Source organism: Strix uralensis, chromosome 1 (genome assembly GCF_047716275.1).
Source record: "Strix uralensis isolate ZFMK-TIS-50842 chromosome 1, bStrUra1, whole genome shotgun sequence".
Lineage (NCBI taxonomy): Eukaryota > Metazoa > Chordata > Aves > Strigiformes > Strigidae > Strix > Strix uralensis.
The window spans coordinates 83,002,349-83,014,742 of NC_133972.1; the positions used below are offsets into that span (position 1 = coordinate 83,002,349).

Consider the following 12,394-nt stretch of genomic DNA (forward strand, 5'->3'; position numbering starts at 1 on the left):
CACAAATCCCCTGTCATAATAATTAGCTGTGTAAAAACTTAATTGTTTGTTCATCCTCTGTCCTCACATTTGAGAGATAAGCTTGTCCTGTTATTTGTCTCTTGGTCCCTATGACCTAATTACAATTCTTCCTCTCCCTCCCTACCTCTACACACACACACACACACACACACACACACGCCCTTCTGCTGGTAGCTTTTTGACCAGGTCACTGTTTTGTGCTATTTTCTGTTTACTCACCTTTGCATCCTTTATCCTACCTAAGAGGCTCCAACTTGATGAATGAACGCTCAAGGATGCTTCTTCCCTTCATCAAATCAGCTCAGTGTTTGGGGACACCAGAGTCCATCTGTCTGTACCATCTGCACACAGTACCTGCCACGTGTACAATCTGCTAGTCTTTTGCAGGAATACCTCACATTTTAGCGCTCATTTATTTGAGCCACTAGTCATGAGAACAAAATACAATGTCCTATCTGCATCATAGCAGGAGCTAAGTTCTCTTCTAAAAAGGCTTTGGTCATGTTTTGAGACATCTCCAGGAAATAAGTCAGTGACACCTGAGCACAGGCCTGATGTTGATAATGAAGCCAGGGTTTTATTTCCTGCTTGGCGACCTATTACCAGGCACTGTGCCATGAATTGGCAAGACTTGCTTTTGCTTGCCCTCCCTCCTCCTCTGCTGCCTCAGCTAATTTCAATCTAAGCTATTCAAGGCAGGGACTTCTCTTTCAAACATGCTTAATGTCACATGCATTCTGTAAACTATAAACAATAATTTCCTCTGACTCATTCTGTTGTTGGCCAATGACTGTCCATGGGTAATTTGTTACAAAAATCTCAGCTGGAGTAGTTGCCTCCTGCTACTGCTCTGTCAGTGTCTCAGCAATAACAAGTCAGCTAGGCAAGGGACTGAGAAAGTTGCTATAAATATCACCATCTTGTACAGGAAATATAATGGCAAATAAGGACTGTTACAGTGTGCCTAGGGCTTTGAAAGAGTCAAGCAAATCGTTTGCCCAATAGAAAGCTAGGGAAAAAATGAAAATTAAAACTATATGAATTCAAATGATCATTTCTTCTTCCTCCCCTCCTTGAAGGCTGGAGCATGGACTGTAGCCAGGAGGCTCTGACCTGTGAAGGCTTTTTTTTTTAGGTAAGATTTTAGAAAATCTGGAAAAGTAGCTGACTACTGTTTTCAAATGTGCCATCACGAAGATGACTGGGGGACTGGAGCACCCCTCTCATGAGGACAGGCTGAGAGAGTTGAGGTTGTTCAGCCTAGAGGAGAGAAGGCTCTGGGGAGACCTTATAGCAGCCTTCCAGGACTTCAAGGGGGCTACAGGAAAGGTGGGGAGGGACTCTTTATCAGGGGGTGTAGCGATAGGACGAGGGGTAACGGTTTTAAACTGAAAGGGTAGATTTAGATTAGATGTAAAGAAGAAATTCTTTACTGTTAGGGTGGTGAGACACTGGAACAGGTTGCTCAGAGAGATTGTGGCTGCCCCCTCCCTGGCAGTGTTCAAGGCCAGGTTGGATGGGGCTTTGAGCAACCTGGTCTAGTGGGAGGTGTCCCTGCCCATGGCACTAAATGATCTTTAAAGTGCCTTCCAACCCAAACCATTCTATGATTCTGTGATTCAAAATACCAATTGAAATGCTCATGCTCTTGCCTGGCTGAGTCTGAGCTCACTCAGAGTTTTAATGATGTTTTAATGAATTATCACAGCCATGAATTGCTGTGTACACAACCAAAGAGCAAAGCGATTACTGGTTTTTTTACTTTACATCTGCTCTTGTTTTTGATGCAGACTTGTCTGTTTATGTCCAGCCTTGTTCTGTCTCTATAATTTAAAAATCTTTTTTGGTTTGTTTTTACCTGCTCAAAAACCTCATGCCCATGATGCACATGTCCACTGTCAGTATGGAAACAAGCTGGGGGTTTGACTGCCTTATAGCAAACCTTGTGCAGTGGCAGCACAGCAATAGTTTCCACGGGAGCCACAGGGTCTGCTGACAGAGCCTAAAATCTTCCATCTGTACTTCATCTTCACTGTCCCTTCCCCAGCTTCAGGACAGAGAAGGGATGCCCATCTATAGAGGTAGTGTCATTGCCTAAATGCTCACAGAGGGTTGTGATACACATTCATATCCCTATATGTGAACACTGGTTACAAACCCCTCAAAAAGGTGCGTGTACCTGTGTGACAACCCACCAAACACACAACAGGTAGTCACTGCAAAGTTACCTTCATTCAGCACTTGTAGCACTGCGAGGTGCCTGTTCATTCCAGTTTACATGGGCTCAGTCTCCTGGGGAATAAACATGTTGGAGCATTTGTGGGGTTTTTTGGGATGGGGGGCATAGCAGTGGCATTTTTCCTGGGCAGTCTGAGGCTCTACACAAGGTAAATGCATCTACAGAGACACGTGCGGGGTGAAAGACACTGGTCTGTGCCCCAGATCTCCTGTAGCTGGCACAGGGTGGAAATCAACTGGTGAACAAGGGCACTGATGCCGATGCTCTGGGCTCCGATGGGGTTTTGTCCTGTTTTTTGTCCTAGTTGTCAGCCGTGTAAAATGGTTTCCACAAGCTTTATGGCTGTTGGGCTTATTCTTTTGGGCCTTCTTTTGTGTAAAATGTGCTTGCTTCACCCCAGTAGATACTGGAAAGTCATGATGCTTCTTAGAAGAAAAAGGTTTTGATCAGAATTTTCCTTTGATGTGAAATGTTAATTGGCAATCTATGCCTACCTCTTTCCTGTTGCTTTTGGGTAGTAGTCTCTTTTGCTGTTCTAATTTTGGCTTCTTTCTTTTTTTGTCTGACTTACCCTCTGTCCTTCACACCATTTTTTTTTCCTCAAATGGAAGATAAGGCACTGATTCCTTTTAAAATCCTATTTCAAAGCTCTCTATGTTTCTATATTTCTCCAGGGTTTATACCAAAGCAAGCTTATATGCAGCAAAGCAAAAGCTGACAAAGTGTCTCTGATTTCTCTTTTTCCCTTCAAAGCGACAGGGCCCAATCTGTACACGCTGTCCTTTCCCTGGCTGACAGCAGGATGGCAATGGGATGCACTGTTCGAGGATGGAGACAGACTTGGAGGAGTACAAGCAACTCTGATGTATCTGATAGCAATGCAAGGGGGAGAAATGGTTGAATTGCTTGTTTTCAGCAAGCCATTTTGTACTCATTTCTTAGGTTAGAGGAGGAGAACGGAGTTACGTACAAGAGATCTTCTCAATTTCCATTGCGTAACAGCAGCTTCTCTGCAGTTCATGCCAAAGACTGGTAACAAGGACAGATGTTGTGTAATTGCATCCAAGAAATAAACACCAGCCTCTTGCCAGTGCTGCGTATGCCCATTGTGTTACCTGGAACTGGAAACAGGCTTAATTCGTGTGAAAAGATTGAGCAAAGAAAGTTCTCTGAATTGCTTTGAAAGAGGACCTGGTGTGAACCTGGAGGAGGTAACTTTGGTCCTTCCAGTATTTGTAAGAGTGCAGCTACAAAGCAAAGAGCAATGGGAGAGTATGAAGATCTCCCACATGTGGGATAGGGCAAGCAGCTCTAGAAACATGAAACATTATCAGCGAGAGGCATGAAGAACTGCAGAGCAATGTGGTAGCTTTACAAGTACAGAAACTACCTAAGAAGATCACCTATGAAAGGTAAGTTTTTGAGAAACCAGAGGCCTACAAAGACTGCAGATCATTAACTTGACCTTTTGTAATACGATTGAGTCATATGAATGTGTGCATAATAGACACGGCTTGACTGAATGACTTGGGGTGGTATAACTGGTACCTTAATCCCAAGCAGAGCAAACTCACGGAAGTTTAGGACCTGTCAATCTTTATAGATTACCTAGAGGTACGTGTTTCCAAAGACATGATATAAAGCATAAAATTATGCCTATTTTGGAAAAATAACAGTAACAGCTTGGGTGGGAGCAACTTCAAGTTGCTGAGCAGAAAGCTCAAGTTGCTGAGCAGAAACCAGGTAAGGAAATAGGCCAGAAGTTCCTGGAAGTATAATTACAAAAATGTTCCCTATCTGGCTAAAAAATGAAAGCATTCATGAAAATACATATCCAGGAAGGTAACAATGACAGTAAAAGGGGAAAGACTGCCTCCGAGGAAAGGCAGACCACGAATTCAAACATTGCTTAAGCAGTGGGATAGCTTCAATGGTGATTCCTGAAGGACTGAAAACAGCCGGGAAAGGGTTTCTCCCTTGGCTGTCCACCTAGAATTACTATCTGAAAACCTAAAAATGTATAGTAACCAAGGAGCTAACTTCTTCATAGATGAGACTCTGTATTAAACCTCTCTCTGTCACAGTATCACAAGATGAGCTTAGAGATGGTAATTGCAAGCCACAGCAGCTGTGGATTTCCTAGACAGGTAGGGAGCAAGGGCAGGTGAAACCATGGTAATCGTCCCATTGCTGTTCTCAGTTTGTTAAACAAGGGGTCAGTGGAGTTTCTTAGGTCTGCAAGACTCTTCCCTTTCTCTCATTATCCACTTTTCCAGGGGGAGGTAGGCACCACCCCACAGTAAGCGCAGCGCTGGCATCTTCTCCTCCTCCACCCCCCTGAAGCATAGATACCTCGTCAAAGCACAATTTCTTCACTCTCTCTGGCCAGCAGATCCTTGCTTTATGCACTCAGAAGTTCAGCTCTTCCCTAGGCCACCGGGGAAAGGGGGCAGCTGCCACCAGGGTGGAGAACTGTGCGGCAGGACAGGAGTCGTGGCATCTGATTTTGCTGGCAAAGGAGGAAAGGCTCTACCACAGTGCTGAAGAGTGGAAGGTTGCAGGGGGAAGGTATGGAAAACCAGAGCAACTCCAGAAAAGACTGACATGTGTCACATCTTGAAATACTGTTATTGTAAGAATGGGTCTACAGACCAGTTTTAGGATGAAGACTCTCAAGATACAAGGACTAAGCTTTCTGCAATAAAGGCTACAGCATGTCTGCTGTTAGAAAAACAACCACTTTTTATTAGGAATTAAAAAATCCTCTTACCTAGCATTCAAGGTAGAGTAAGTAGTGGAGAAAATCATACTTACTACATCTGAGAGGAAGGCAATTTTGGTGGAACTACATTTTCAAACTCACCAGTGTGTCCTTTCTGCTTGCATAGCGCATTTTCCTGTACGTGTTCGGTTACGGTGGCCCGGAAGGTGGGTTCCCAGGGGCTGGGTGCAATATGGTGGGACAGGCAGCGAGGCAATGGGGGCACTATACAGCCTGTCGTGGCTTCTGGGTCAGGCAAGCACACGCTCCCTGTCTGCGGCTTCATCTGGTCAGACAACTGTTGTTATCGATAATGCCACGTGTCCCATCTTGTAACATGAACTTCCATTCTAATCATCTACTTAAATATAATCTTTGAGGCGATAAGAACAATTCAGAATAGGTGCTCTTGTGTCAAGAGACAAAGTGGCTGTCCCTGTGCAAAAAGCCTGTATTCACTTCTTACAGGTACTTAAAAGTTTTAGCACGGAGCCTTTCAATGCAAAGGACACCCACAGCCTGTTCCCCCCTGTGCCCCTTCCTGCCTGCTTTCAGCAGTACTTGCTCCAGTGTGGTTTCCATGCCACCCAAGGACAGGGAGGCTGCTCAGCCTTCTCCAACCCACAATCCACAACATCCCCAGGAATATTTAGCAAGTTAAAGGAGTCTCTTACATCCAGGTGTGAACAGCAAATTGATCCAGTGTGAAGTATGGTATAAGTAGGTGTACCAAATTAAAAGAAACACAGATACTAAATGAAATTCAGGATCATCTTGGTCCCAAGTTTAATTTATGCCTTTTAAAATCAGACAGTATGGATTTCTTTTTACTACTAGGTTGTCATTAATTTTATTTCAATAGATCTATTGCTCAACATGTAAAATAGTACAGTTACTTCTTCAGTATAAAATAGAAAATAAACTCATTCTAACTGATAATGGTTCACAATTTACGAGTCGTGAATTTTGGATATCGTTTTACCTTTTTTTTTTAAATAACTACGGCAAAAACATTAAACAGTTAAATAAGCTTGAAGAACAGTGTGAAGACAAAACCCTCATTTAAACGGTGCTTTCAGCATTTTTCTTTCCAGTGTGTTCATCCCAAAAGAGCTGCAGAAGCTCCAGGAAACTAGGCTGGTGGCTGGGCTATATACGTACACGTCACCTACTTCTGTACCACACAATCGGCCACCAACACCTCCTCTGCTCCCACCAGGCAGCCTGAGTTCGACCTGAGCCCGGGCTGCCTACAAACACCACCTGCCTGTGCGCTGGCAACCCTGGGGAGCGATTCTGCGGAAGCCCCTGGGCCATCAGCCCTGCCCAGGTTCACTGCGATAAGGGCCCCTGGCGTAGCTGGTGGCTGCAAGAGCGCTCGGATCTGTCCGTGCTGCAAGCAAGCAGCTCCTGGACAATATGCTGAGTACAGCAGCACTGGAACTCTCCTTCTAGGAAGACCCACGAGATCAGCCCGATGGCTCTGCAGCAGAGAAGGTACCTAGGCAGGGTATTCTGGCATGGGTAGCACTCTGGGAGCCGTTTCGCCCTGCGATAGGACAATTCTATGAACTCTGCCCAGCATGAGGACCAGTATACAAGCTGTTGTCCAGCTACAGGGGGCCTGGTTTTTTGTTTGGGGAAGCACAGGCAGGCAGAGAACTGGGTGGGATACACATTTCAGACACACTACATTAGTCACCACCATATACAGGCCATAATTTCTTTCCTCTTCCCAAGTATCCTCTACGGACAGCTGTCAGGGACAGACTAGGTTTGATAGATCATTTTCTGATCAAGTACAGCAGCTCTTATGTTCCTATTTGCTATTCTTCCTCAAGAGATACAGGATCAAGAGTTGGTTGGCAGGAACCACCTGCCTAGATTGCCATTATTCTAAAACCTGGAGCTTCACAGGAATCCCAGAATTACTAACATGGCTCCAACCTCTTGTAACCATTAATGCTCTTTTCTTAACACTGCTGTTAACATAGGCTGCCACACCTATGCTTGCTACAAAAAAAAGGGGGAGGCTAGAAAACAAGTTAATTTGGAAAGATAAAAAGTTGTTTTCCTTGGCCACAGAAGCCACTCTTTCACTGCTATTTCATTTTCTAAATGCAGTAGGACAGGCTGGATGGAAATCCCATGAAAAGTCTCTGGCTTTATCACAGTGTAGCCTACAGATCCTGGTCTCCCCTCCCCCTTCCCCATATGCAGAAAACACAACCAGAAAATTCAGCAGGTGAATAGTCGGGCACAATACAAGTGACTCCAGAGGCTGGAGGCTGCCACCCTGCTACCTGCCTTTCTAAAACTTCATCTCTTCTTATGAAGGCATCTTAAAACAAGCCATATTTCTTTTACATGTACCTGGCATGTTTTGGGAGTGTTTATCTTTTAAGATCATCAAAAGGACACTTCTAATATCAGCCATTTGTGCTGTAGTATTACCAATTCACAAAGTTGTTTCCATGTTTAAATGACTACTTTGATTCTTTAGTTGCCAAACTTTGGTTCATATTGAATATTTCAACCCACAACATTGTTATTGCAAAACTCTGTTGAAAGATTTAAATTAACAAAACTGAGGAAGCAGAAAACCACAGCTGCAACAGCTCTTATAGTTTGGCTGCTTTCATCTACTTGTATTGTATTCCCTCTCCTTCTCTAAACACACCACTGTTGTACTGAAGCTGCTTCTAAAGATTAATTAGCAAAGTAATGAGCATGTTTTATCCACTCTTTGTCCCTCCCCATCCTCAGGGTATATACAGACATTGGTCAGCTTGCTCTTTAAAATTATACACTTTGTGATGCTATTTATGAAGGTCAGATTAATTAAGTATTGCTTTACGTACAACTGCAGTTTGGAGTGGAGAGCAATGATGTTTACGTTAGCATTCAATTTTCAGTTCCACAGTCATTGAGAAAACAGTTTTATAGTAAACAATTCCCTTGTGCCAGGAATGCATTTCCTCTGTGAATGAGGTCATATGAGACGAATACAAACCAGATAGAGAAGGCAAACTTGAGTTTCCGTTAGCATATTTTAAAAGAATCAAAAAAATCTGCTGCGGAATTCATTGGTGAATTATATCCAGTTCATAAGGTCTTCACCTTTGAATATATTTTTCACACGGAAATACAATCCAGAGAACAAAACAAAGAGCAGACATTATCAGAGCTACGCTGTCAACCCCATGGTTGTAAGGTGGCCTCTTGGCCAAAAGAAAAAAGCAGTATGGATTTCTCCATAAGTCTGTGTGTGAGCCAGCACAGGCAGGACACAGGAACAACCACAAAACCACGGTTGAAGTGCAAAGAGCAAATTTGCTCCCCGGACCTCGTGTCCCAGGGGATCTCTGCAGCAATGCCCAGGCAGAGGCATGCAAGCACCAAGGAGCTCAGTCCTTGCTAGAAAGAGGCAAAGAGAGGAAAAGATCTCTAACCTGCTGCTTTCACCTGTACAGATCAGGGGTTTTTGGAGGTGCGCTTTTCCACTGTGCTTTGGTCTTTCCCACAGCAGGGCAGGAATCTCAAGGACGTTCAATAGAGTGCCTCTGAGTCTCTCACAGGGCTGTGTGATCCAAACACATTCTACCCATCAAGCACACAGGGCTCAGCAACAATTAGTGTGATTTGTGTGGTTTTTGGCACCCCAGCTGCAAGTCGCTTGAGCATATTTACAACCCTCCTCTCCAATCTTCCATTGCATTCCCACAGCCTACTATAAGGGAACTCCGCTTTAGTCTAGAAGGGCTTTCAAAATGTGGCTAGTAAGATGTGATCATAACTGACTGATCAAGACCATATCAGGTGTTCAAGGCTTTTAAAGGCCCCCTACCAATACATTTAGCCTCTATTTTACTAGGAATTTACTGCAGATGATTTCTTGCACTCATGCAACCTCACCTTGATGTTGAGAGTGATATTTTATTATGAAAGACGGATTTATCTCTGTCTGCTTTGCTTAATCTTCATTCTGCTGACATTTGAGCTTTGAAAGACTCACCATCTTCTGCGGTAGAAGTCTATAAATAGTCTATAGTTATTACCCGATTAATCTCTGCTGTTGTGTTAATATATTTGGAAAGATAAGACATATAGACTGTCCTATATGTAAAAGAGGAAATGAACATATTTCATTGCTGCTTTTTCCAGTCCACATCTTATTTTGACTTCTGCTAACAATATAATTAACATACTGTCTTGGATGGATTGCTAATCAACTTCCATTGCTGTCACTGCAGCAGCTAGCATCTTACTGTGCACGGTTTCGTCCTCTCACTTCCTGATACTTCTTCAGCACTGAACTCAGAATGCCACCAAAGACATACTTCAGGCCAATCCCATTTCAGGACTAATTCTTGGTTTCTCATCCTTTTACTGCATTAAATTCAGGTTCTTTGTTCTCACCTTGAAAACTGCATAATCCCTGCCCACATCTCTGTTCCCATTTCCGCCTACTCCCTACTTCTAATCTCCTCTCCAATATTATTTTCACACCCTTCTGCACACCCTCTTGCCTACGGGGTTTTTGTTTTGGTTTGTTTTTTTTAAACTATTTTGTACAAGTCAACGACTGCATAATAACCAGTGAGAAAAAGTAATTTGAGGCAGTTTTTCATTTACAAATAATTATACCTTAAAAAATATCAAACATGCTTTTCTCTCTTTTTTTTTTTTTTTCCATGCAATTAACACAAAAACCCTGTAATTTCACCCAGCAGGGAACATCATGCTGAAAAAAATTTCGGATTTAGATTTCAGAACAAGGCAGCGGCATTAACTCCAACTGCAGCCAGCAGAAACCGGTGGAGCTCAACCGCTCAGAAAACCGAGTCTCGCAGAATCCACATCTGTTTTTACTGGAGGCAATGATGTAAAATAGGCTTTAAAACCCGCCCGCGATCAAGTCAGTTAATTATCTTTCATAAAACGTTTATGCTTTCTACCTCACTGACGCACGATGTTTTCCCATACAAGGGAGTACTCTCTGCTTTCGTCCCTTTCCGAGTGCGTGTCGCAGAAACGCTCTGACACATCCCCACCATTTTAATCACATCAATTGGTAACCTCGGGCAACGTATTAAAGTTTGTGTAGAAAGAGGTGCTTAATATTCAAGACATTTTTGTAAGCACACGGGGAAGCCAAGGTAAATGCTTACTTAACCAACATCACTTTTTTTTTTCCCCTTCCCCTCCCAAACCTGGCGTTTATCGCCTCACGAAGGGGACGTTCAGGGCTAACGCTGAGCACAGCGGCCATCTCCGGGCGGGCGGCAGCGGCAAATCCACGGGAAGGGGACGCCCCCACGCAGGCCTCTCGCTAAGAGCCGGTACCTTCACCAGGGCCCAGCTCGTCCTTTGCCACCTCCGCAGAATCCTCCCCGGTGCCCTGCCCCGCCCCCTCCCCTCCCCTTCCCTTCCCTCACGGCGCCGCAGACCCGGCCCGGCCCCTCCCCGCCCTTTCGGCGGGAAGCTGCCGCCCGCCCCACGTGACGGGACAAAGCCCCGCCCCCCGCGCAGCCCCGCCCGCCCCGGGCGCAGACCCCGCCGCTGCGCCGGTAGGGGGCGCCGGCGCGATCCCCGCCCCTCGGGAGCGATTCTCTCTTCCCCGCCGCCCTTTGCCTCCAGCCGTGACCCCGAAAACACCCCCGGGCTCCAATCTCCGCGCCCCGTCCCGCCCCTCGGCCAATCCGCGGGCACCTTCCCCCTTCCACCGGCCAATCCGAGGGCGCAGGCCCGCGCCCGCCCCGGCAGCCAATTAGGCCGCGGAGTGGCGGCCGGACTCTCCTCCTCCTCCTCCTCTTCCTCCTCTTCCCCCCCCTCCTCGCTCGCCCCGTGGCGGCTCCTCCCCCCTCCCGCCAGGTGCCGCGGCGCAGGCGGGCGGCTGCTGCGCCGGGCTGCGGTCCGCGCCCCCCCACCCCCCTCCCCGCAGCAGCAGCAGCAGCAGCAGCTGCTGCTGCCGCCACCGCCTTCAGGCGGGCCTCACCCCCTCCCCCTGCTCGCCGCGACCCTTCCGCGAGCGCGGCCCGAGCCATGCTGCTCCTGGCAGTCGCCTTCATCGTGGCCTTCGTCCTCCTCCTCTACATGGTGTCGCCGCTCATCAGCCCCAAGCCCCTCAAGCTGCCCGGCGCTCACGTCGTGGTGAGTGAGGCGTCCCGGGAGCGGGGCGCGGCTCTGCGAGAAAGGGGTGTCCGTGTCCCCCCGCCTACCCTCCATTCTGCCCGGCGCCGAGGGAGCGGGCCGTTGGCGGGCCGCCGCTCGGCCTGGGAGCCTTCCCCGCCGCGGCCCGGGAAAGGAACGGGGCGCGGGGAGGGGGGGGGCTTCCGCGCGAGCCGCCCTCCGCCGTTTTGTCCGTTGGGCCGTCGCGCAGGGCGGAGGGAGGGGGCCGCTGGCAGCCCAGGGGGGATGGCGGCGTTTAGGGGCCCCCGCGGGGAAGGCGAGGTTGGGGGTGAGCGGAGGGCGCCTCTCTATGGCGGGAGCGGCGAGGGAGAAGTGGAGTGGGGGGGGTGTCTGGCGGAGCGTGAGGGCGGTAAAACCCCTGCAGACTGGTGTTGAGCGGCGCCCGGAGCGGGGCCGCTGGCCAAGGCCCGCGCTGGGGAGGCTCAGCGTTAGGGGTGCCCGCTGGTGTGCAAGGAATCTTGGCAGCGCGCTGCAGCACCCCAAGCTACCAAAACATGGGAGCCGCAAGTCCAAGTGATAAGGAAATGACCTGTACGGATGACTCTGACAACCGCTGTCTATCTCGGTTGGCTTAAGGCGATCTTCTGAGTCACCAGAAATGCAAGCCATCTTAATGTCGGCTTTTTGAGACGTTCCTTCTGTACTCCCGAAATTACCGGTCACCTTGAGTTTTGTTTCTCCCGATGTATTTAAGTGGTGCGTGCGCACATAAACAAAAGGCAAAAATCTATGGTTTCCTTGGTCTAAAAACCAAGTCAGATATGAGGAAATGGGAAGACATACAAAGGAAGTGCTCGGATGACGCTCGTGCACCTTTTGAGTTTTAAGTACATAGATATCGATGTCTGTCAGCAATATTTTGATTGTCTGTAGTCAAGATGGTAGAAGTCAGTCTTTAGAAGGAAGTCTTCAGAAGAACGTACTGTTGAAACGGTTGGTGAGTAGTACACCACTAGAAGTTGTATGTGTGTGTGGCTGGGGCCGGGGGAGAGGAAGGGGAGCAAGACCCAGGTGCTTTTAGGTGGATCACAGAGTAGTGAATTTGGATGCATGAGAGCAAGTGAATGAAGCAGTTGAAAGAATCAGGATCCTAGAATCAGCTTTTAAACTTGGCTTTAAATCCCTTAGGTATCTTCTGTGCAGAGAAGCTGTAGTTTACTCTTTGGTTAAATTTACTTTTC

At 47.1% G+C, this 12,394-nt stretch overlaps 1 protein-coding gene across 3 annotated transcripts in view; it reads left to right on the forward strand.

Moving 5' to 3' along the window:
• Positions 1–10,765: 10,765 nt before the first annotated feature.
• The window catches only part of KDSR (3-ketodihydrosphingosine reductase), a 28,612-nt gene continuing 26,983 nt past the window's right edge, over positions 10,766–12,394 (forward strand). Inside the window, exon 1 of one of the 3 annotated variants that reach the window (XR_012629502.1) lies at positions 10,766–11,174. Coding sequence is in view for 2 of the 3 variants with exons in the window: in XM_074873470.1 (XP_074729571.1) it covers positions 11,067–11,174 (108 nt within the window). In the remaining variant the exon portion in view is untranslated. The remainder of the gene's footprint in view (positions 11,175–12,394) is intronic. The other 2 variants (XM_074873470.1, XM_074873461.1) reach the window with 2 other exon arrangements.